Source organism: Bos javanicus, chromosome 29 (genome assembly GCF_032452875.1).
Source record: "Bos javanicus breed banteng chromosome 29, ARS-OSU_banteng_1.0, whole genome shotgun sequence".
NCBI lineage: Eukaryota > Metazoa > Chordata > Mammalia > Artiodactyla > Bovidae > Bos > Bos javanicus.
The window spans coordinates 27,954,396-27,980,483 of NC_083896.1; the positions used below are offsets into that span (position 1 = coordinate 27,954,396).

Sequence of the window (26,088 nt, forward strand, 5' to 3'; positions counted from 1 at the left end):
ACTTGATTAGACACAGATTTAATGTGAGTGCAGTGATGTAATGCACTTGGTGAAATGTAGGTTAGAAGCTTGCTTGGTCTCCTCCCCAGAGTGTAGATTATATGTACAATATGGAATAAGGAAATTATGGATCCTGGTTCATGATCTGTCTTTAGTTCCTTAGGGGCTCACTCTTCCACTCATTTTTGCTTTACTCTGGGGACTGTACATCCCTCAGGTAGATCCAAAGTGAATTCCCATCTCCTCATTATCTACACCTCTGAGGGGAAAGCTACTATATTGTCTCATTTCCCTCTTTATTCACATTTACTAAATGGACCTATTTCTACAAAAGACCTACTTCCAGGTTTCTTTATTTCTTTATCTGAACACATCAAATGTTGCAGCAACTAATTTCAGTTGTTCTCTTTGTGAGATATCTTTAAAATAATTTCAATATAGTATAGCCCTTCTATCGTTTATATTTTTTACATAGTCCTGAAATTTCTACCAGACTCTCCTGCTGCCTAATTTTCTGTAACATTTCAGTAAGTGAAGTTATCAATTCTTCTCATCATAGAAAAGAGTATGGGTTATGAGTTAGAGAGTGCTATGAATCCTACCTTCCTTCTTCCACTTTTACACACTATAACCTTTTGGAAAAGTTATTGAATCCCTTGGTTCTCCTATGTAAAATAAGGAATGTAAAAATAGCATCTCTTTCATTGAGCTGTTGTGTTAATCAAATGAAAAAAAAAAAAAAAAACCTAAAATGGTTGGGCCAGTATTGGCATATGAGTGTCAATAAAAGTCAGCTGTTATTACTCATGTTCTCATAAATTTCAGTAGATTCTCTTTCACAATACTCATCAGACTTTTCCCCTTTAATTCATGCTTTTCTATAAACTGTATATTCTATGAGGACAAACATCTATTCTATCTTGTTAACTATTTGGACCCAGAAACTAAGAACAATGTTGGAACAATGCTGAGAACACAGAAAGAATTCAATGAATACTTCTGAAACTTAGAAAGATGGTAATGAAACTCATCTTATTTTTATCTAAGAGCTTTCAGAATACATTCAAAACTTCTCTTGTGCTAAACCACAACATCTGCAACCACAGTGACCTGCACCCATCTGTCCCCAGCCACCGCACAACTTCTGGCTTTATGATTAAACTGAACTAGTGTAATATTGAACTATAGTAGCTCCTAACTATTATTTTCACATTTTCCCACATATTCACTCTTATTTGGTCATGAATAATGCTACTAGATAACGTCTGAAAACATGGCTCTGTCCCTCCCTAGTTCAAGAACTTTCAGTGGTTCTCCATTACCCACTTGAAAGTTGAAGCTATGTAGTAAAAACGTAATTCTCAAAACTATGATTAAGGTTTGGTTAAAATTCAAGAAGAAACTGAGTCAGAGTTAACTTTGATGAGAAGCCTGAAAGTACCATTCTGATTAGTATCTTGCACACTTTAAATATGGTACAAAACTTTAACTTTATCAAAAACATAAAAAAGTAAGTAGGAGAATGTTTACTTAACAAAAACCATTCAATTGTCTTGGGAGATTCAACCCATTTTAGAAATATATATGTTTTTGTGTGAAAAATAAACCTACATGAGTCTATCTTTAAACACACTACTTATATTGAGTGGAAGGAGGGAGAAGAATATCATTCTAAGATAATGGAGTGTTCTCTCTCTTATTGATAGAAAAGCATCAAATGCTCAAAAATATGCCTTCAAAATGCTCCAGAAAAGAGGGCATCCACAAACAAAATAATGGATTGTGCAGCTACCAAAATTATAGAATTTGTTTGTTTGTTTTTAGTGGGGCAAAACTTAAAAGGGAGATGGAAGAAACCACTAGGCACTGAATTTCTGAAGGACGAAAAGTAAAATCATGCCATGTGAATATAAGCTTCTTTGAAACATCTTCTTAGTTCTCTATGTCTTGTTTAGAATCTTCCCAATATATTGTATAATATTTTAAATCACTAGCTAGCTAAATTAGGAAAGAAAATATATATTCATGATGCAACATTTTGGAAAAGAATCCAATTTCACAGCAATTTAGAAAAAGTTCTGTCCTGGTTGATGGGCACAGGAGAAACCAAGGGCTTACAAGGTTGACTCTAAGATTGAACACCTTCAGCAGAACCGTAACTTCCCTCAAAACCTGTCAGTGCCAGTCACACAACTCAAGAAAGGAAGAACTACAAAGAGATCAAACCAGTCAGTCCTAAAGGAACTCAGTCTTGAATATTCATTGGGAGGACTAATGTTGAAGCTGAAGCTCCAATACTTTGGCCACCTGATGTGAATAATGGAATCATCAGAAAGGATGCTAATGCTGGGAAAGACTGAAGGCAGGAGCAGAAGGAGACGACAGAGGATGTGATGGCTGGATGGTATCACCAAATCGATGCACATGAGTTTGAACATGCTCCAGGAGTTGGTAATGGACAGGGAAGCCTGGAGTGCTGCAGCCCATGGGGTCTCAAAGAGTGAGACACAACTGAGCAACTGAACATTTAAAACACTCTGGCTTGTCTTTTGGACTCTGTGGGAGAAGGAGAGGGTGGGATGATTTGGGAGAATGGCATTGAAATATGTATAATATCATATATGAAACGAGTCGCCAGTCCAGGTTCGATGCACCATACTGGATGCTTGGGGCTGGTGCACTGGGATGACCCAGAGGGATGGTTTGGGGAGGGAGGAGGGTTCAGGATGGGGAACACATGTATGCCTGTGGCAGATTCATTTCGATATATGGCAGAACCAATACAATATTGTAAAGTTTAAAAATAAAATAAAAATTTTTAAAAATAAAAATAAAAAATCATATTAATGTATAATAAAAAAAATACTCTGGCTTGATTCCCCCTCTACTCAAAAGAAGTCCAAACACAGAGATGCACAGTTCCATTGCTAACTGAAACAATTCCATTGCTAACTGATTAATTTGCTGAACAATCAGCAAAGTTGCCTCCTTTACAATGTTACTACAGGTATTATTACAAATTGTATTTTAAGTTACTTATAATTTTTTCAAATTAACCAAAGACATAAATTACTCATTTTAAAGAGTAGTTCTTTTATGTAAATGAACAGATTTCATTCTAATTTTGAGGGTCATGAAATGAAAGATTAGTGCCAGGCTTAGTTCACTCCTAGGGATGCAGCTGTATTCTATAGGTTTCCAAATTACCCAGTTAATTTCACTTGTTTAGATACATTTCTTTCCATTTAAAAAAAAAAAAAAGTTTATAGAGGGAAACATGAGTTTAAACAAAAAAAACCACAAAACTCTAACCAAGATCGACAATATTATGTAAATAGAACTTGTTAAGGAAAAATCAGTCATGTTCATATTGCAATCAGGAGATGAAATATGAGTGGTCATCTAAAAATATCAGCCAAGGATTAAGTTATGCTGAACATCTCAAACAAAAACAAGTCAAAAATCAGCTTTGCCAAATTTCAAAATACATAAATACAGACTGGAGATTAAGAAGAGTGTTTAGTAATTAATATTTTTCAAAATATCTTAGAAAATGATTACAGGGTCATTGATACAGCATGTTGAGGATTTTTAAAGTAGCACACTTTTGCTTTCAAAAAATAATCCAACATTCATGTCATAACTTGCTTTACTCTCCAAATATTTCTTTCACATTGGCATTATTCTCCCAGCTGCAATTTAATGTTTCTGTACCTAAAACTCCAATGAATGTAGCACACAGAGGCCAACAAAACCAAGAATAATCTACTTGTTCAAAAGGCATCTAGTCCTGTTGGTTTAACATTTTAAATCATAAATAACTTAAGCTTTCATCTTATATAGAGAAATTCTGTGATCTCAGTAGTGTCTAGGGTCCTGCACAAGGAGTGAGTCCATAGGTAAAGGTTTTCTACTGAAATAGAATAACATTATCAGGAGTGTATAGAGTATACTGAAGAATAATATACTTGACTTGAAGTCAAAATGATAAGACTTTAGTCTACAATTTTTCTTTCTAAAGCTGTGTAACTTTAAGTAAATCATTATCCACTCTTGGCTTCACTTTCGCACCCATGCAAAACATGTATTTTGATGACTGGTTATGTGTCAGTTCTACTTACAAAGGTGAAAAATAAAACTCTTTGCTAAAAGAAGTTTAACACTAAAGGTTTACATATGGGAAATGGATTATCCTTGATACTCTTAGAACCATCAATCTCTGGTATTTCAAGAAGGTATATTATTGCTAAGTGAAATATGGAAAGATAAGAGTAGAAACAGAGTTTCTTACTTATCCTTCTTATTGCAAGTTGACAGATTAAAAATAACCCATGTGATAGGTTTCAGTCTAATGTTATGTAATTCATTATTTGGAGGCCATTCATCTTTTCCCAGTGCAAAAATAATTTCAAAATGATAAGGAAAAAAGATAATATATTCACTATTTAATGTTAGTACTATGCAAGAAAAAGAGATGATATGTATTTTTAAAACGCTAAGAAAAACATATAAAATGGAAATAAATTATTCAAACAGGATTTAAATTTCTTTAAGATACTAGGTTAAAAAAAGGTAATAAAAATATGGTAAGAAGGTTTCCATTAAAATTAAAAACAATATATCACAATAAAAGTTACTTGTGCACACAGACAGTTCTAATTAAAACTGTCTCCTACTCAGAGTTTTTCTCAGAGCAAGTTTAACATCTTTGTTCCTCAAGCTGTAGATTAATGGGTTCATCATAGGAACCATATTGGTGTAAAAGACGGAAGAGATTTTCCCCTCATCCATAGACACAGCAGAAGGTGGTTTGAGATACATGAATGCCCCTGATCCAAAGAAGAGAGAAACAGCAATGATGTGCGAACTGCAGGTGCTGAAGGCTTTGGACCTGCCCTCTGTGGAGCTGATGTGGAGGATGTTGGTGAGGATGAGACCATAAGAGACAAAGATGGTGAGACTGGGCACAATGATGTTGATGCCCACTACAATAAACACTTCCAGCTCACTGACATAGGTACTTGTGCAGGAGAGCTCGAGCAGAGGGAGAATGTCACAGAAATAATGGTTGATGGTGTTTGCATCACAGAAGGTCAGTCTCAGCATGCATCCAGTGTGAGCCATGGCACCAGAAAATGCCATCAAGTAGGAACCAAACATAAGGCTGGAACACACTTTAGGAGACATGGCACCATTATATAAGAGTGGCTTACAGATGGCCACATAGCGATCATAGGACATTGATGTCAGCACATAGCATTCAGAAATGCTAAAAAAACAGAAGAAGTAGAGCTGGGTCATGCACCCCATGTAAGAAATAATATTCTTCTTTGATAAGAAGTTAATCAGCATCTTGGGTGTAAATACAGAAGAATAACAGAGGTCTATGAAAGACAAATTAAATAGGAAAAAGTACATGGGGGTGTGTAGGTGTGAATTCAGTGCAATTAGTGTTATCAATCCCAAATTTCCCAGCACAGTGACCATGTACATTCCTAGGAACAGGAAGAATAGAGGGAGTTGGAGATCTGGCTGGTTGGTTAATCCCAACAGAATGAATTTGGTCACAAAAGAGCCATTTCCAGGAGCCATTCTTCTCTAAGGTGATCTGTGAGCACAGAAAAAAAAAGGTTACATCGAGAACAATGTTTTCACACAGTATCTCCTCTCACAAGTGTGCTGTTTGGGCTGGAGATATCTGAGAGTAACCCAGCCTGGACTCTTGGAATTGTCTTACCTACTCTCTCATGGAATTGTGTTACCATTATCCTGAAACTGAGTGACTGGGAATTTCACTTTTTGGTGTCTTTATAAACTAAGTAAGAAAGAGTATCAAAACTTAGCCTACAGAAGAAAGAAACCACTGCCCTGTGCAGACTTGACTGCTTGGGATAAAAAACAAACAGTGGATAAAGGAGAGGTTTGGACGAGGACTGACTCATTCTTCCCACATCTCAACATTTCTCCTTTCGCTTGGGGTCTCCCCTCACCATTAAGACTATGGGCAGAGACTCTAGCAATCAGGTGCTGGCCTTTAAAGCAGATTAGACTGGTGGGGTGAGAACAAAGGAAATTACTTCTTAACTAAAACTAAATGGCCAGAGTCTATGAGAGGTTAACTCTTCACCCCACATTACAGAGTAAAAGCTGTAACTGTAGATGAGTGAGACTTCCGTCCATGGAGAGGGAACTTACTGACTGATCTAACGCATCCTTTTAGGCCCCTAGTGTCTCTGAGTGTTCACTGATCCATGTCTTGAATAGACATTTTTCTAAGTTTTATTTGAGTCTCAAGGTGCTAAATTGGAAATAAACTGTGATATCTTAGATCTTTGAACTTCAGTTTCAAACAAGAAGGACATGAATAAATGGAATTCAGAAACTCACCTTCCTTTCTCCAGAAAACCCGAGGTCATTGGTTTTACCCTCTGGGCTTAGTAGGGCAATTTCAGGTTCTGAAGCTCTGGTTCCTTTGATTCTTAAGAGAATGCGGCTCACATATATTTTCTGATTTGACTTCAAAATCTTTTAGAAATATAGATCATAATTTCTGTTTATGACTTTCAGTCCACTCAAGCAGCAGAGAAAAATAAGCATTCTTATTATTATTTTTGCCACTTGGTAAGTCACAGATTTAATGTGAGGGTGATGCTATAATGTACTCAGTTATAAATGTGGCAGAAGTTTATTCAGTCTCTTCCCCAGGGAAACACTCTATGTATAATAGGGACCTGGGGGGATTGCATTTGCATCCTGTACCTTAATCTGTCCTTTGTCCCTTAGAGATTCAATAGTTTACTCAAGTTTTCCTTTCACTTAGGGATTGTCCATTCACCAAAGAAGAGCCAAATCTCCCATTTTCTGTTCGTGTAGATTACAGAAATGAAGAGGAAGCCCTAGTCTCTTTTTTCCTACAAAAAACAGCTGATTCAAAAACAATTTATGTACCGAATATGTAGGATTCAGAAACTTGTTAAGAGAGTCTTTCACCCAGTTCATGGAAAAAGATATACCACACAAATAGAGACCAAAAAAAAGCAGGAGTAGCAATACTCATATAAGATAAAATAGACTGTAAAACAAAGGCTGTGAAAAGAGACAAAGAAGGACACTACATAATGATCAAAGATCAATCCAAGAAGAAGGTATAAAAATTATAAATATATATGCACCCAACATAGGAGCACTGTAATATGTAAGACAAATGCTAACAAGTATGAAAGGGGAAATTAACAATAACACAGTAATAGTGGGAGACTTTAATACCCCACTCACACCTATGGATAGATCAACTAAATAGAAAATTAACAAGGAAACACAAACTTTAAATGATACAATAGACCAGTTAGACCTAATTGATACCTATAGGACATTTCACCACAAAACAATGAATTTCATCTTTTCTCAAGCGCACACGGAAACTTCTCCAGGATAGATCACATCCTGGGCCATAAATCTAGCCTCAGTAAATTCAAAAAAATTGAAATCATTCCAAGCATCTTTTCTGACCACAATGCAGTAAGATTAGATCTCAATTACAGGAGAAAAACTATTAAAAATTCCAATACATGGAGGCTGAAAGACACACTGCTGAATAACCAACAAATCACAGAATAAATCAAAAAAGAAATCAAACTTTGCATAGAAACAAAGGAAAATGAAAACACAACAACACAAAACCTGTGGGACACTGTAAAAGCAGTGCTAAGGGGAAGGTTCATAGCAATACAGGCATACCTCAAGAAACAAGAAAAAAGTCAAATAAATAACCTAACTCCACACCTAAAGTAACTAGAAAAGGAAGAAATGAAGAACCCCAGGGTTAGAAGAAGGAAAGAAATCTTAAAAATTAGGGCAGAAATAAATTCAAAAGAAACCATAGCAAAAATCAACACAGCCAAAGCTGGTTCTTTGAGAGGATAAATAAAATTGAAAAACCACTAGCCAGACTCATCCAGAAATGAGTCCTAGCAAATCAGTGCTGGTGCTGTGCTTACTCACTCAGTCTTGTCCAACTCTTTGTGACCCCATGGACTGTAACCTGCCAGGCTCCTCTGTCCATGGGGATTCTACAGGCAAGAATACTGGAGTGGGTTGCCATGCCCTTCTCCAGGGGATTTTCCCAACCCAGGGATCGAACCCATGTGCCCCTCATTGCAGATGGATTCTTTATTATCTGAGAAACCAAGGAATCCCAAGAATACTGGAGTGGGTGGCTCATGCCTTCTCCAGGGGATCTTCTTGACCTAAATAGAACAAGGGTCCCCTGCATTGTAGGTGGATTCTTTACCACCTGGGCTACCAGGGAAGCCCAATTAACTGGCCTATCAATGACTCACTTATAGGAAAAATGTTCCCTCTGAGATTTTCTAATCCATCAATTCTCTACACAGTCTAGAAATTAACTCTTATTAAAGAGTAAAGGAACAATGGGTCTTCAGGTAAAAGCTTTCTTATAATTTAAATGGTTCTGAAATAACAATTTTCTTCTGTATCAGAACTTGAACAGTGCAAAAAACTCAGGTTCTTGAGCACCCTCACCGTTTTTGGTTTCCACACCGAGGTAGAGTTTATAGTGAGACTGTATCTCAGCCTGTTATATCTACCTCTATGTGGCCTTTTTCTCACCTTACAAGGTGAAGAAAGTGCTCAGCAAGTTTTCAGATCTTTTTCAGAGGTGATTGTTTCATATATAGCTGTAGAATCACTGCATTCATGGAGGGAGGTGAGCTCAGGATCTTCCTATGTTCCCATCTTGAACCACGTTCCCTAAAACTGGGCTTCGCTAATAGCTCAGTTGGTAAAGAATCCGCCTGCAATGCAGGAGACCCCGGTTCAATTCCTGGGTCAGCAAGATCTTCTGGAGAAGCAATAAGCTACCCACTCCAGTATTCTTGGGCTTCCCTTGTGGCTCAGCTGGTAAAGAATCCACCTGCAATGCAGGAGACCTGGGTTCAATCCCTGGGTTGGGAAGAACCCCTGGTGAAGAGAAAGGCTACCCACTCCAGCATTTTGGCCTGGAGAATTCCATAGACTGTATAGTCCCTGGGGTTGCAATGAGTCAGACATGACTGATTAGTTTTCACTTTCACTAAATGTATACAGTCAATTTTTTCTCAATAAAACTGCAAAAGTATGAAAAAGTTACTAAATAAGATATTTTATTTTTTTAATTTTATTTTATTTTTAAACTTTACATAGTTGTATTAGTTTTGCCAAATATCAAAATGAATCCACCACAGGTATACATGTGTTCCCTTATTTTTAAATGACAGAAAATGTATGGCCATCGGACTTCTACCACTTTACTACTGGTGGCCCAGTAGTAAAGATTCCACCTGCCAATGCAGGGGACATGGGTGCAATTTCCTGATACAGGAAGATTCCACATGTGCTGGTACAACTAAGTCCATTCACCACAACTACTGAGCCCTTGGGCCACAACAGCTGAAGCCCATGCTCTAGAGTCCAAGTGAGGCAATTCCTGAGTTTGCGAGCCACAACTTGAGAGTAACCCCCACAGGCCACAACTAGAGATAGCCCAGATACATGTTTGGAAAAACTTAAGTATGGGATTCTGTCTCTTCAACTGTAAATTTAATGAAATTTAAACAGAGGTCAAGTGCTCTTAATTTTTAAAATTTAGTGTCACATTGATCTGGGCTGTTCTGACAACACTTTGAAGGCTTAGTACAATAAAAGGTAAAAATATCTTAATTTTTATATTGGTTTCATGATGAAGTGATAATATTTTGGCTCTATTGAGTTACAGGAATCACTATTGTAATTAACGTCACATCTTTCTCTTTTATCTTTTTAATTCGGCTAGCAGAAAATTTTAAATCACATGTAAAAGGACTTGAAGTATATTTAAATTGGATATTGCTATAACCACTCTTTTTTTTTTTTTTAATTTCCTTCCCATTTAGGTCACTACAGAGAATTGAATAGAGGTTTTTGTGCTATACAAGAGGTTCTCATTAGTTATCTATATTATACATAGTACTGTTTATATGTCAGTCCCAATGAACTAATTCATCCCACCTCCTCTTCTTATTTTTTTTGTTGTTGTTCAGTTTCCCAGCCTTGTCTGATACTTTGTGACCCCATGGACTATAGCATGCCAGGCTTCCCTGTCCTTCACTATCTCCCAGAGTTTGCTCAAACTCATGTCCATTGAGTCGATGATGCCATCCAACCATCTCATCCTCTGTCATCCCCTTGTCATCATGTCCTAAAATCTTTCCCAGTATCAGTGTCTTTTCCAATGACCTCATTCTTTGCATCAGGTGGCCAAAGTATTGGAGTTTCAACTTTAGCATCAGTCCTTCCAATGAGTATTCAGGGTTAATTTCCTTAGGATTGAGTAGTTTCATGTCCTTTTTGTCCAAGGGACTCTCTGCAACCCCATGAACTATAGCCCACCAGGCTCCTATGTCCATGGGGATTCTCCAGGCAAGAATACTGGAGTGGGTAGCCACTCCCTTCTCCAGGGGATCTTCCTGACCCAAGGATCGAACCCAGGTCTTCCATGTTATAGGATGATTCCTTACCTATCTGAGCCACCAAGGAAGCTTCTTCCCTTCTTAGTACCCATAAGTTTGTTCTCTACATCTGTGACTTTATTTCTTCTTTACCATTTTAACTAAAGGTAGTTAATCTCTGCCATTTTTCAGGATGTAATTTAAGAACTTTCTGGTCTGTGATTCAGAGAACCATTTTTGATAAAACTAGAAAACCAGACCTTCCAGCTCTGTTTAGTACATAAGTATAGTCACATTCCATAGTTTACCTGATGGACTCTCAGTTGTGAAAATTTCAACAATTTCCCTTGTTACTTTTTTGCTCCATTCACATACGTTAAGAAAGCAAAACCAACTAAGAATAACTATGCTGTGCAAGCAAAATACCCTGACCCTCTTTTGAAGGAAGTTCAAATAGACAGACGTTGTACTTATTTCTAACTAAACTGTGTTCAATTGCTCAACTCTCTGCTAAGTTATCTCTTTAGAAATGTCACCACTCTTTATTATAACAAATACTATTTAAACTATTTTATTAATTTTTTCCAATCAGTCAAAGACAAATTACTTTCAAGGAAACATTTTCTGTAAATGAAGCACATTTCATTTGCATTTTGATGTTCATGAAAGATTAGTAACTGGTTTTCAGCCACTCTTGCGACCACCTCAAATTATGATAGAACATATAATTTAGTGGACACACCTCTGTGATGTCCACAGATTTCTAAATAACACTGATATTATTTATACCTGTTTATATATACTTTTTTTTCAGCAAAGAAAACAAGTTTTTAAAAATGAAGAGTAAGTAAAAGAAAGGGAAAAAAGCAAAAAGCTGCAGCCAAGATCAACTATTTCACATAATTAGAACTTGTAAAGTTAAAATAAATTGTGTTAATATTGGAATCAGGGGAGGGGATGAGTGGTCTTTTTAAACTAAGACAGGATTTAACAATCACAACATCCAAAAAACTAAAAGACAAACCAGTTATGCTGAATTTTAAAATAACTGAATAGTGAGTGGAGACTAGGAATGTGGCAAATGGTGAATATCATCAAAGGTATCTTAGAAAATATTTAAATTATCACTTGATACATTGAGTTGAGGGTTTTTAGAGTTTCCTTTTTTAACCTTTTTTCCCCAAAATGATAATAATTCAGGATCCTTTCCAGAAGTCATGGTCACAACTTGGTTCATTCATCCAATATTTTTTTTTTTAATTTCTTTAATTTCTCATTGCCATACCAACTGCAGTTCAAGGTTTTCATACCTAAATATCCAAATGGAAATAGCATATGGGAGCCAACAAGAAGGTGTTATTTAGTAATTTCCAAGTCCTCCAGTCCTGTGAGTTTAGTTTATTTTTTCTTTTACTTCAAGTAAATTATGCTTTTATCATCCAAATAAATTATGTGACCGCCACAATATATCTAGGGCCTTCCAGAATGGAGAAAGCAATAGGTAAGGGGTTCCATTATCTACCATTCTTTGTTCTAAATTCCTTTTTCTTAAATTGAGTTCCAGTTATCCCTAGCTATTTTATCTCCTGGGGCTTCCCAGGTGGCTCAGTGGTAAAGAATCTGCCTGTCAATGCAGGAGATAAAGGTTCCATCCCCAGGTTGGAAGATCCTCTGAAGAAGGAAGTGGCTACCCACTCCAGTATTCTTGCCTGGAAAATCCCATGGACAGAGGTGCCTGGCAGGCTAGAGTCCATCAGCTCGCAGAGTTGAATGTGACTTAAGCTACTGAAAAACAATTTTATCTCCTGAAGAGCTGTCCTTTCTCTACCTGCTTCCCCAAACATGACTATAACTTTTCCATCTTAATTTCCAAACACCACCAATGTATGGACACTGTACATTATAATTTTATCAAGGCTTTATGGACTCTGGAATGTATTTATGATACTCAATGGGATATAAATTCAGATTGAAACTGTATCATGACCACTCCCAAGGGGAACCTCTTATTTACTGCCCATGTGTCTCTCTGAGTCCTGACATATTGCATGATTTAGGCTCCTTTTTCCCACATGTGCTGTTCCTGAATTACAGATAGTTGCAAACTTTCTAAATTCAAGTCTTTAATTTTTTTTTTTTTCAGAAAAAGTAACTTCCTTGTTTGAACCAATCTGCTCCCCAATATATTAACCCCAAAGTTTTCCTAAGTCCCAAGAAAAAGAACAATCAAGCTATTTTTCGACAAAATAATTTTTAAAAGTAATAGCCACACTGAGGGAAATTCATTTATCATCTTGGGACAAGACAGAGTCACCTTTGAAATTAGCAGTGTTTTCTCATATTCCCCCATAACTGAAATAAAAGTAATAGAAGAAAGTAACAGCAAAATAGATTACAAAGTAGCAAACTTGAAATCAGGTTTTCTTTGTAAAGTTAGGTGACTTAAGTAAATCTAACCACTCTAAACTTAACTTTTGCATGCATACAATAAATGTAGTTTGATGACCTGTTATGTCTATGCTTGACTGTACAAAGGTTAAAAAAAAAAACTCTTTGCCCTATCCTTGATAGTCATCATAGAACTTTTAAACTCTGGCATTCTTGAAAAGAGCATGAAAAGAGTAGAAATATTTAATTCATGCTTTTAATAGCAAGTGGCCGATAAAAACACCCTCAGTGATACAATGTCACTCTATTGTTGTAGAATGCCATTATTTGAAGACCATGCATAATGTTCCAAAGGAAAAAAAAAAAAAGAGTTCAAAAGTGACAACGAAATAAAAAGATGGAGACAATGTTATGATTTAATTAATGCTATTACTAAACAGGAAAAAAAAAAAAAGGTAGAGAAGATATTTTGGTAATAGTGAGGGGAAAAAAAAAAGACCCACTCCAAAAAGACTAGAAATTACTTATGAAAAAAGACTCAAGTTTCTTTTATCAGGTTAAGGAAAAAAATAGGATTAAAAGGCTGCCATAAATAATATATGATTTCAGCAAGAATCTCCTTGTCATATAACCAACTGCACAGCAGATACTCTTTGTTCATCACTATCTCATACTCAGGGTATTTTTCAGAGCAAGTATAATGTCTTTGTTCCTCAAGCTATAAATTAAGGGGTACAACAAGGGAACGGGGTTGGTATACAAGACAGAAGAGATTTTTCCCTCATCCTTGGACCCAGAAGAAAATGGTTTGAGATACACAAATGAACCTGATCCAAAGAACAAGGAAACAGCAATTCTGTGGGAATTGCAGGTGCTGAGGGTTTTGGGTTTTCCTTACATGGACTTGATATGGAGGATGCTAGAGAAGATAAGACCATAAGAGATAAAGATGGTGAGACTGAGCACAATGATATTGATGCCCACTGCAATGAAAAGTACTAGCTCATTGACATGGGTACTTGTGCAGAAGAGCTGGAGAAAAGGGAGCATGTCACAGAAAAAAAATGGCTGATGATGTTTGCATCACAGAAAGTCAGTGTCAACATAGAGTGTGAGCCATGGCACCAGAAAATGCCATCAAGTAGGAACCAAGCACAAGGCTGGAACACACTTTAGGGGACATGGCATTATACGAAAGCGGGTTACAGATGGCCACATAGCGGTCATAGGCCACTGATGTCAGCACATAGATTTCAGAAAGAGCAAAAAAACACAAAAAGTTAAGTTGGGTCATGAACCCCATGGAAGAAATAATGTTATTCTTTGATATGAAGGTAACCAGCATTTTTGGTGTAAACACAGAAGAATAACTGAGATCTATGAAGAACAAGTTAAAGAGGAAAAAGCACATGGAGGTGTGCAGATGTGAATTGATCCCAATTAAAGCTGCCACGCCCAAGCTTCCCAACACAGTGACTGTTTTATGTTACTAGGAACAGGAAGAACAAGGGGAGTTGGAGATCTGGTTGGTCTGTTAATCCCAATAGAAGGAATTCAGTCACAAATGAACCATTTCCAGAAGCCATTCTTCTCTAAGAGAATCTGTGGACACAGGAGAAAGAATTACACAGAGAAAAATTCAACTTTCCCACAACATCTGTTCTCAAAAGAATGCTGCATGCACTGGCAAGATCTGAGACCCGACCAATGTGGACCGTTGCCTATTTTACCATTATCATGAAACTGAGTGACATGGGCATTCCCTTGTTAGTCTTTATAAGCTGTATGAGCAAAAAGTATCAAGACTTAGCTTACAGCATGAAGCACTTTGCTTCCTTATGCAAACATGACTGCTGTAAAAACCACAGGATTGTGGAGAAGTTTGGACAAAGACATAGTCACCCTTCTATCCCTCATCAATTCTTCCTTCACATGACCCTTCTCTTCACAGTAAAATTGGAGACAGCAACCCCACTAACCTGGTACTGACCAACACAGATTTGACTTGGTGGAGGGGGAATCAAGAGGATTTTCTAAACCAAAACTAAGGGACCAGAATCTAGGAGGGATTAAGTTACTGCTCCATGTCACAAAGTAAAAACCATAAATATGGAAGAGTGAGATGTCTTTGATGCAACTGATTGAGATAACACATTCTCTGAGTGAAATAATGTCTTTAAACTTTCCTGGCACCCTTCCTTTAATGTATCCTTCTGCCAGTTTCGCTGAATCCCAGGACTACAAAAATGAAAAAGAAAGTCATCTATCTTAGCTCCCTGAACACTCATCACAAAAGGAGGGCATTAATATAAGTGGAATTCAGAAACACACCTTATTAGGCCATCAAACCATGCAATTGCCTTATCTGAGTTCTTACCCTATGTCTTAGAAGAGCAACTTCAGGCTCTGAGGCCTTCTTTCCTTTGTTTCTAAGAGGATGCAGCCTACACTTAATGTCTGATATGCCCCATAAATCTTTCAGAACTACAGCTCATAATTTTTGAGCAAATTGAGTTTTAATTATTATTATCTTTGCCACTTGGTAAGCCACAGAAGATTTCATGTGAGTGTAATGATGTCATACAATCAGTTATCCCAGGGTAGAAGCTTGCTCAGACACTTCCTCAGGAAAACATTCTAGGTGTAATAAGGACCTGAGGGGATTTTATTTACAAATATGACCATTATGTGTTTTTCATCACTTAAGGATTCAAATGTTTACTCAAGTTTTCCCTTCACTATAGGTATTATTGTCTTCCCTGGCAGTCCAGTGCTTAAGACTTTGAGCTTCCAAAGCAGGTGGCCGAGTTCAATCCCTGCTTGGGGAACTAAGATCCCACATGCCACGTGGCGCAGACAAAATACATTTTGGGCTTCCCTGGTGGCTCAGCTGGTAAAGAATTTGCCTGCAGTGCGAGAGACCTGGGTTCAATCCCTGAGTTGGGAAGATTCCCTGGAGAAGGGAATGGCTACCCATTCCAGTATTCTGCCCTGGAGAATTCCATGGACTGTATACTTCATGAGTTGAAAAGAGTCAGACACAACTGAGTGACTTTCACTTTCATAGAGATTATACATCCCCCAAGGAAAAGCTGAAAATAAATTCCTGTTACCTATTCAGCAAGATGATAGAAAAGGAAGCCCTAGAACTATCTACCCACCATGAACACACTGATTCAGAAACATTTCAAGTACAGATTCCTTTGTAAGAAATCCAGAGTCATTAAAAAGGTCCAGCTCCTAGTAATGTATGAAACCAGTTATACAGAAACTGTTAGGGAAATTCAGGAAATCCTCTTTTCATAGGACTTATTCTTCCAAAGAACCTTCAGGTTGGGACCAACTCCCCAGCTCTAGCTTCTCCCTGGGGAAGGAAAGGTATGCACTATGTGGCCAATGCCCCAACTTTTCTTCAGGCTGCGCAGGAGACTGGCTTCAAGACAGCCTGTGTGTCAGAAAGCACAGGGGACCCAGGATAAAGAATTAGTAGCTATCCTGGGTGAGAGAGAACCACCCAGGGCTGGAAGCCACCATAGCTCCCCCTCACCAGATCAGCTGAGAACAAAGTACTGAAAACCCCTCTCACAGCTTTCCCTGGAGAGGAAGGAAGTGCACCATACATCTCAGGACACAGCATATCTGGGGGCTGCATGTGGACTTGGCTTCGGTCTTGCTTGTTTAGACCACTGAGGGGACCACGCACACTTGGAATACCTGGAAGCCCACCAAGAACAAAGAGAGAAGGCTGAACTAACAGAAAGGTTGAGCAGTTCACACTGGCCAGGCTTATTAGTGCTTTCTCCAGCACAAGGCCAGCCCATGAAAATTAGGACAGGTGAGTGTTTTGTGCAACATGCAGACACCAAAGCAGAGTCAATGAAGATGAAAAATAGTTGAAATATTTTCCAAAAGAGTTTAAGATAAAGTACTCCAAACTGACTTTAATGGAATGGATATGTAAATTACCTGACACAGAATTCAAAAAAGTATCACGCTTACTATAATCAGAGAATAATACATAAACAAAGTGAGAATTTCACAAAGATACAGAAAACTTAAAAATACTAAGCAGAAATCATGGAGCTGAAGAATAGAACAGAGAGAACATAGAATGTCACTCAGTCATGTCTGACTCTTTGTGACCCCATTGACTGCAGTCTGCTAGGCTCCTCTGTCCGTGGAATTCTCCAGGCAAGAATACTGGAACAGGTTGCTCCTTCTCCAGGGTATCTTACCAATCTAGGGATTGAACCCGCACACTGCAGGAGAATTCTTTACCATCTGAGCCAACAGGGAAGCCTAAAGAACACATAAGTATGTGTTTATTTACACACATACACATATTTAGTAGGGCTTCCCTAGTGGATCAGTGGTAAAGAATCCACCTGTGAGACATGGGTTCAATCCCTGGGTCAGGAAGATACACTGGAGAAGAAACTGGCAACCCATTCCAGCATTCTTTCCTGGGAAATCCCATGGACAGAGGGTCTGCTGGTCTAGAGTCCATGGGGTCACAGAAGAGTCAGAAAAAACCTAGCGAATAAACAACATTTAGTACGAAAAAACAGTATCATTTTTACCTATATAGCAGGGTACCCTTTGGAGAAGGCAATGGCACCCCACTCCAGCACTCTTGCCTGGAAAATCCACGGACGGAGGAGCCTGATAGGCCGCAGTCCATGGGGTCGCGAAGAGTCGGACATGACCGAGCGACTTGACTTTCACGTTTCACTTTGATGCATTGGAGAAGGAAAGGGCAACCCACTCCACTGTTCTTGCCTGGAGAATCCTAGGGACGGGGGACCTTGGGGGGCTCCCGTCTATGGGGTCACACAGAGTCAGACATGATTGAAGCGACTCAGCAGCAGCAGCAGGGTACCCTTAGTAGTAAAAGAAAATACCAGACTCTCTGAAATTTGTCAAACCGCACAGAATAAGAAATGGTCACAATTCAAAACCCAGAACAATGACCTGTGCTACCACAAATATGGGATATTTTTTGCAAGGCAACTCTAAAGGGAGACATATTGAAAAGATTAAAAGACATTGTATGATTCCATTTTGGCTGCTACAATAAAATCTGGGGCTTCTCTGGTGGCTCAGATGTTAAAGTATCTGCCTACAGTGTAGGAAACCCAGGTTCAATCCCTGGGTTGGAAAGATCCCCTGGAGAAGGGAATGGCAATCCACTCCAGCATTCTTGCCTGGAGAATTCCATGGGAATTCAGGACAGAGAAGCCTGGTGGGTTACAGCCCAAAGGGTGGCAAAGAGTCAGACATGACTGAAAACTAACACACACATGCACACACACACACACACACAGTAAAATCTACAGATTGGGGGGCTTCATAGAAAAGTAAAGTTTATTTCTCAAAGTTCTGGATCCAAGGAAGTCCAAGATCAAGGCCTTGGAAGATTCAGCATCTGGTGAGATCCCTCTTCCCAGTTCACAGCCTGCCATTTCTTGCTATATCCTCTCAGGACAAAAGAGAAAGGAGACCTCTCTGCTGTCTCTTTTACAAAAGCACTGATCCCATCTATGAGAGCTCTATCCTTATGATGTAATCAACTACCACAGTTCTCACCTCCTAAGATTAATTTCAGGAGGACACAAACATTCAGTCTATAGTAATCGTCACTCAAAGATTACACATTCTGACATTTTAATTTTAGGTTTCACTTTGAATTTTTTCCTTCATTCTTTGTATCAACAACCTAAGATCTATGTTTAGGATCATTCCAGTATATCGCATTGGATTTTGAAAATGCTATACTCACACAATTAGGTAGAATGGGGAAATTCATGATGTACTATTTTGGGAAAAAATCCAAATAAATAGACAATTATTAATTATGTGAATTGTGATTAAATATCCTGCTAGGAAACTCCAGAAATGTTTGTGATATTAAAAAGAGACAGCAGACTCTCTTCACAAGAATAATTTTAACAACCAAAACTCCCCATTTCAAAGCAAATAGCCATGATTGAGGGATATTCTTTTAGTCAAAACTTGTCATATTTTGAATTTTTAAACAGAAAAAAAGAATAGAAATCCTAGGTGCAAATGCAATGAATAATTGCATTTCTGGGCAACAGAACTTAGAAATGTGTTCTGGCAAATCCCACAGTGTTACCGTACGTGTATTATTAGAAGAGAAGTGCAGTTATCTGCGGTTTACCCTACTATGCATATTAACAGTCCTATCAATGACTTGTAGGATAAAGGTTTTCTCTTAGATTCACTAGTTCATATACATAAATTATCTACATAGTCTAAAACATAAGTCTTGGCAAAGGAAAGGAAGAACACCAGTTTTTAGGGGACAGATTTCTTAAAATTTCAAGTATCTCAAAATAAGCTTTTCTTCTGTATCAGAACTACAACCTTGTGTGAAAACAAGTAATGTGTTAATTGTCCCTGTGTATTAAAGAATAGAGTTGTGAGGTATGAAACAGTCCTTATCAGTGAAGAGAATTAGTCTCAATTGGAAATTGTTTCAGCAATAATCTAAGTAAACAGCTCCCTCTGATGGGGACTTCTGTCTTAAATAATATTGGAACTAACTTAACAGAAAAAAAAATTGCTGTAAAAAATATACCAAGAGTATAGATGAGATTTTCCTAGAAACACATAACCTACCAAAAAGTAATCAAATAAAGATCTGTGGCAAGCAAAAGAGTAAAATTAGACCATTATCTTACACCAAACACAAAATTAATTCAAAATGGATTGAAGAATTAAGTGAAAGAACTAACACCATAAAATTTCCAGAAGAAAACACAGGTGGTTTTCCATAACATTAATACTAGAAATGTTTTTTCATTAATTAATTTTTAATGAAAGCATAGTTGATTTACATTGTTATATTAGTCTCACATTAGTTATATTAACAGCATAGTTACTCATTCATTTAAATTTTTATATTTCATTTATAAGTTAAAAATGTACAATTTATCTTTCTCTATATGACTTATTTCACTAAGCATAATAACTTCCCAAGTCCACCAGTCTTCCAAATAGCAAAGTTTTTTTTTGACTGATTAGTACCTGCTGCATATATATTCCAAATCTGCTTCATCCCATTCATTTACTAATGGACACTTAGGTTGCTTCCACATCTTGGCAGTTATAAATAATGCTGCTATGAACAATGGGGTTGGAATTAGTGTTTTCATTTTCTTCAGATATATACCCAGAGTAGGATTTGCTGGATCCTACAGTGATTCCATTTTTAGTTTTCTGAGGAACCTCCATAATGCTTCGCATAATGGCTGTATCAGTTTACATTCCAACCAGACTCCATGTGGGTCTCTCTTTACAGCCTTGGTTGTGAACAGCTGTTCTGCTAGTCCCCACGCTGATTTCAGCAAGAGTTGCTCTATGTGTGGTTGTAGTCTGATATGTTCTTCAGGGAAGGTGAACCCACTGTCTTCCTACTCTGGTACCTTGATCTCCCTTTTCATATTTGTAGTTTTGATTGTGATAGGCAATCTCTGTGCTGAGGGTCAGTCTCAGGCAAAACAAGTTCTTCTCTGGTCTGTTTGAGCTTGCACCTCTCACTGTACATGCGTGAAGACTTTCTAATTTTTTGTGTGTATGTTTCTTAAAAGTCCTAGTCTTTAATGTCAGGCTCCCAAAATACCAAAAAAAAAAAAAAATGAAGATGGGAGGGATACAAGGTCAGTTCAGTTCAGTCGCTCAGTCGTCTCCGACTCTTTGTGACCCCGTAAATTGCAGCACGCCAGTCCACCTGTCCATCACCAACTCCCGGAGTTCACTCAAACTCACATCCATTGAGTCGGTGATGCCATCCAGCCATCTCATCCTCTGTCGTCCCCTTCTCCTCCTGCCATCAATCCCTCCCAATATGCTATCTAGGGATACAAGGTGCTCTGCTGCTGCTGCTAAGTCGCTTCAGTTGTGTCTGACTCTGTGCGACCCCACAGTAGGCAGCCCTCCAGGCTCCTCCGTCCCTGGGATTCTCCAGGCAAGAATACTGGAATGGGTTGCCATTTCCTTCTCCAATGCACGAAAGTGAAAAATCAAAGTGAAGTTGCTCGGTCGTGTCCGACTCTTAGCGACTTCATGGACTGCAGCCTACCAGGCTCCTCCTTCCATGGGATTTTCCAGGCAAGAGTACTGGAGTGGGGTGCCATTGCCTTCTCCGGGGATACAAGGTACTGGTCTTTAAATTCCCTGAAACTCACTTCAGCTGGGCTGCGGAGGGGCAAAGCCATGGTGGGGAGATGCACCAATTACAGCTGCTCTCCTCTCTGCACCTCTGATTCAGAAGCAACAATCAATAATCAGAGAACAGATATTGGATATTTGGAGGAAAATGTCCTATTTACCACCTGCCTCCCATAAGCATTCTTGCAAAGTTCAACTGGAACTTATGCAGGTGGGTTAGTCATAGAGTTATGTGGGAGCGTGGGTAGCTGCACTATAGTGAAAATGACTGAAATCAACCACAATTAACTATCCAAATGTCCCGGAATTTGGGCTTCAATAGACTACACAGCTCCAAAATAGTTATATAAGATAGATTCTGGAAGTGCAATTGTTTTTAAGTGGGCAAATATTTGCAGGGCTTCCTGTTTGCCCTCTTCCCAGGATCCTCCTCCTTCCCCTTTTACATAGCCATCTGTTTCCTTTCACAGCTACCCTCCAGCTCATCAACCCAGTTACACATGATTAAACCTAGCATACCCTCTCATATTTTCTTACTTGTTCAATATACTCAAATACATTTAGAGGGGCTATGTCTTTGATTTAAAATAAACATTATTTAAAAGAGCATCTGACCTTTTGTTTTTGAAGAGCATTTCTGACCATTTAAAACAACTTCATTGAAACCTCTTCAGTGTTCTATGCTGTAAACATAATTTATCCAACCATCTCACATAGAGATTTTATATACTTCCAATTTTTATCATCAAAAACAATGACAAAATAAACACCAGTATACATACGTCATTTTATGCCAGTACTTTTACTTCAGTAACATCCCAGAAGGTTGTCTTTCTGTGTGTATATAAATCAAATATTTCTCTGAAGTGAGTCGGTCAGTCAGTTCAGTCACTAAGCCTTGTCTTTGGAACCCCATGGATGGCAGCATGCCAGGCTTCCCTGTCCGTCACCAACTCCCAGAGTTTGCTCAAACTCATGTCCGTAGAGTCAGTGATGCCATCCAACCATCTCATCCTCTGTGTCCCCTTTTCCTCCTGCCTTCAATCTTTCCCAGCATCAGGGTCTTTTCTAATGAGTCAGTCCTTCACATCAGGTGGCCAAAGTATTGGAGTTTCAGCTTCAGTATCAGGTCCTTCCAATGAATATTCAGGACTGATTTCCTTTAGGATTGACTGGTTGGATCTCCTTGCTGTCCAAAGGACTCTCAAGTGTCTTCTCTAACACCACAGTTCAAAAGTACCAGTTCTTCAGCACTCGGCTTTCTTTATGGTCCAACTCTCACATCCATACATGACTACTGGAAAAATCATAGCTTTGACTAGATGGACATTTGTTGGCAAAGTAATGTCTCTGCATTTTAATACGCTGTCTAGGTTGGTCATAGCTTACCTTCCAAGGAGCAAACATCTTTTAATTTCATGGCTGCAGACCCCAGCTGCAGTGATTTTGGAGGCCCAAAAAATAAAGTCTCTCACTGTTTCCAGTGTCTCCCCAGTATTTGCCATGAACTGATGGGACCGGATGTCATGATCTTAGCTTTCTGAATGTTGAGGTGTTTTTTTGTTTTTAATTTATATTTAATTGAAGTATAATTGCTTTACAGAATTTTGTTGTTTTCTGTCAAACCTCAACATGGATCAGCCATAAGAAAGAAAAGAAAGAAAGTCACTCAGTCGTTTACAACTCTTTGCGACCCCATGGACTGTAGCCTACCAGGCTCTTCTGTCCATGGGATTTTCCAGGCAAGAATACTGGAGTGGGTTGCCATTTCCTTCTCCAGAAGATCTTCCTGACCCAGGGATTGAACCTGGGTCTCCCACATTGTAGGCAGATGCTTCACCATCTGAGCCACCAGGGAAGTCATAGGTATACATATATCCCCTCCCTTCTGAAACTCCCTCCCATCTCCCTCCTCATCCCAACCCTCTAGGTTGATTCAGAGCCCCTGTTTTAGTTTCCTGAGCCAAATTACCAATGGCTATCTATTTTACATATGGTAATGTAAGGTTTCATGTTACTCTTTCCATACATCTCACCCTCTCCTCCCCTTTCCCCATGTCCATAAGTCTATTCTCTATGTCTGTTTTTCCACTGCTGCCCTGTGAATAAATTCTTCAGTACCATTTTTTCTAGATTCTGTATATATGTGTTAGAATACAATTTTATCTTTCTCTCTCTAACTTACTTCACTCTGTATAATAGGCTCTAGGTTCATCCACTCCATTAGAACTGACTCAAATGTGTTCCTTTTAATGGCTGAGTAATATTCCGTTTGCATATGTATCATACTTCTTTACCCATTCATCTGTTGATGAACATCTAGGTTGCTTCCACATTCTAGCTATTGCAAATAGGGCTGTAATGAACAATGGGATACATGTGTCTTTTTCAATTTTGATTTCTTCAGGGTATATGCTTAGGAGCTGGGTCATAATGTGGTTTTATTCCTAGTTTTTAAAAGAATCTCCATACCATCTTCCATAGTAACTGTATCAATTTACATTCCCACCAACAGTGCAAGAGCATTCCCTTTTCTCCATACCCTCTCCAGCATTTATTTGTAGACTTTTTGATGATGGCCATTCTGACTAGTGTCAGGTGATATCTCACTGTAGTTTTGATCTGCATTTCTCTAATAATGAGGGATGTTGAGAATCTTTTCATGTGTTTGTTAGTCATCTCCATGTCTTCTTTGGAGAAATGTCTGTTTAGGTCTTTCCCCTATTTTTTGATTGGGTTGTTTGTTTTTCTGGTGTTGAGTTGTATTAGCTGCTTATATATTTTGAAAGTTAATCCTTTGTCAGTTGTTTCATTTGCTATTATTTTCTCCCATTCTGAGGGTTGTCTTTTCACCTTGTGTATAGTTTCCTTTGCTGTGCAAAACCTTTTAAGTTTAATCAGGTCCCACTTGTTTACTTTTGTTTTTATTTCTGTTACTGTAGGAGGTGGGTCATAGAGGATCTTCGTTTGATTTATGTCATGAAGTGTTCTGTCTATGTTTTCCTCTAAGAATTTTATAGCTCTGGTCTTACATTTCTGTCTGTAATCCATTTTGAGTTTATCTTTGTGTACGGTGTTGGGAATTTTTCTAATTTCATTCTTTTACATGTAGCTGTCCAGTTTTCCCAGCACCATTTATTGAAGAGGCTGTCTTTGCCCTGTTTTATATTCTTGCCTCTTTGTCAAAAATAAGGTACCCATAGGTGCATGGGTTTATTTTGGGGCTTTCTATCTTGTTCCATTGACCTATATTTCTGTTTTTGTGCCAGTACCATCCTGCCTTGATGACTGTGGCTTTGTAGTATAATCTGAAGTCAGGAAGGTTGATCAATCCATTCTTCTTTTGTGTGTGTGTGTGTGTGTGTGTGTGTGTGTGTTTATTTTATTTATTTTTTTAAGCATACTCATTTCTTTCTTTTTTTTTTTTACTTTACAATATTGTATTGGTTTTGCCATAGGTGGGAGGGGGGTTCAGGATGGGGAACACGTGTACATCCGTGGCGGATTCATGTTGATGTATGGCATCCATTCTTCTTTCTCAAGACTCCTTTGGCTATTCGGGGGTTTTGTGCTTCCATGTGAATTGTGAAAATTTTTGTTCTAGTTCTGTGAAAATGCCATTGGTAATTTGATAGGGATTGCATTAAGTCTGTAGATTGTCTTTGGTAGAATAATCATTTTCACAATATTGATTCTTCCTACCCAGGAATATGGAATATCTCTCCAACCGTTTATGTCATCTTTGATTTCTTTCATCAGTGTCTTATAATTTTCTGTGTACAGTTCTTTTGTCCTCTTAGGTAAGTTTCTTCCTGGATAGTTTATTCTTTTTGTTGCAATGGTGAATGGGATTGATTTCTTAATTTCTCTTTCTGATTTTTCATTGTTAGTATATAGAAATGCAGGTGATTTCTGTGTATTGATTTTATACCCTGCAAGTTTGGTAAATTCCCTGATTAACTCTAGTAATTTTCTGATACTAACTTTAGGGTTTTCTATGTACAGTATCATGTCATCTGCAAACACTGAGAGCTTTATGTCTTCTTTTCCAATCTGGATTCCTTTTATTTCTTTTTCTTCTCTGATTGCTGTAGCTAGGACTTCCAGAAATGTGTTGAAAAACAGTAGTGAAAGTGAGCATCCTTGTCTTGTTCCTGATCTTAGAGGGAATGCTTTCATTTTTTTCACCATTGAGAATAATGTTTGCTGTAGGCTTATCATATATGGTCTTTACTATGTTGAGGTAGGGTCCTTCTATGACTGTTTTTGAAGTTTTAATCATAAATGGGTGCTGAATATTATCAAAGGCTTTTTCTGCATCTATTGAGATTATCATATGGTTTTTATCTTTCAGTTTGTTAATGTGGTGTATCACATTGATTGATTTGTGTATATTGAAGAATGCTTGCTTGCCTGGAAAAAAACAAACTTGATCATGGCATATGAGCTTTGTGATGTACTGCTGAATTTTGTTTGCTAAAATTTTGTTGAGGATTTTTGCATCAATGTTCAAAAGTGATATTGGCCTGTAGTTTTCTTTTTTTGTGTTTGTCTGATTTAGGTATCAGGATTATGGTGGACTGATAGAATGAGTTTGGAAGTGTTCCTTTCTCTGCAATTTTTTGAAAGAGTTTTAGGATAGGTATTAGATCTTCTCTAAATGTTTGATAGATTCTACTGTGAAGCCCTCTGGTCCTGGGCTTTTGTTTTTTGGAACATTTTGATCACAGCTTCAATTTCACTGCTTGTAATTGGGTTGTCCATAATTTATATTTCTTCCTGATTCAGTCTTGAAAGATTGAACTTTTCTAAGAATCTGTCCATTTCTTCCAGACTATACATTTTATTGCCATATAGTTGTTCATAGTAGTCTCTTATAATTCTTTGTATTTCTGCATTGTCTCTTGTAACCTCTCCTTTTTCATTTCTAATTTTGTTGATTTGGTTCTTCTCTTTTTTTCTTGATGAGTCTGGCTAAATGTTTGTTAATTTTGTTTATCTTCTCACAGAACCAGCTTTTAGT

General features: G+C 37.9%; 1 protein-coding gene and 1 pseudogene across 1 annotated transcript; both read right to left on the reverse strand.

The window, feature by feature from the left end:
• Window positions 1-4,659: 4,659 nt before the first annotated feature.
• LOC133241821 (olfactory receptor 8B8-like) lies at window positions 4,660-5,592 on the reverse strand. Its single transcript, XM_061407740.1, has one exon. It carries the CDS (start codon window positions 5,590-5,592, stop codon window positions 4,660-4,662), a length of 933 nt encoding a protein of 310 aa, XP_061263724.1.
• A 7,943-nt stretch (window positions 5,593-13,535) lies between these two features.
• On the reverse strand, window positions 13,536-14,458 carry LOC133241822 (olfactory receptor 8B3-like; annotated as a pseudogene).
• Window positions 14,459-26,088: the final 11,630 nt, after the last annotated feature.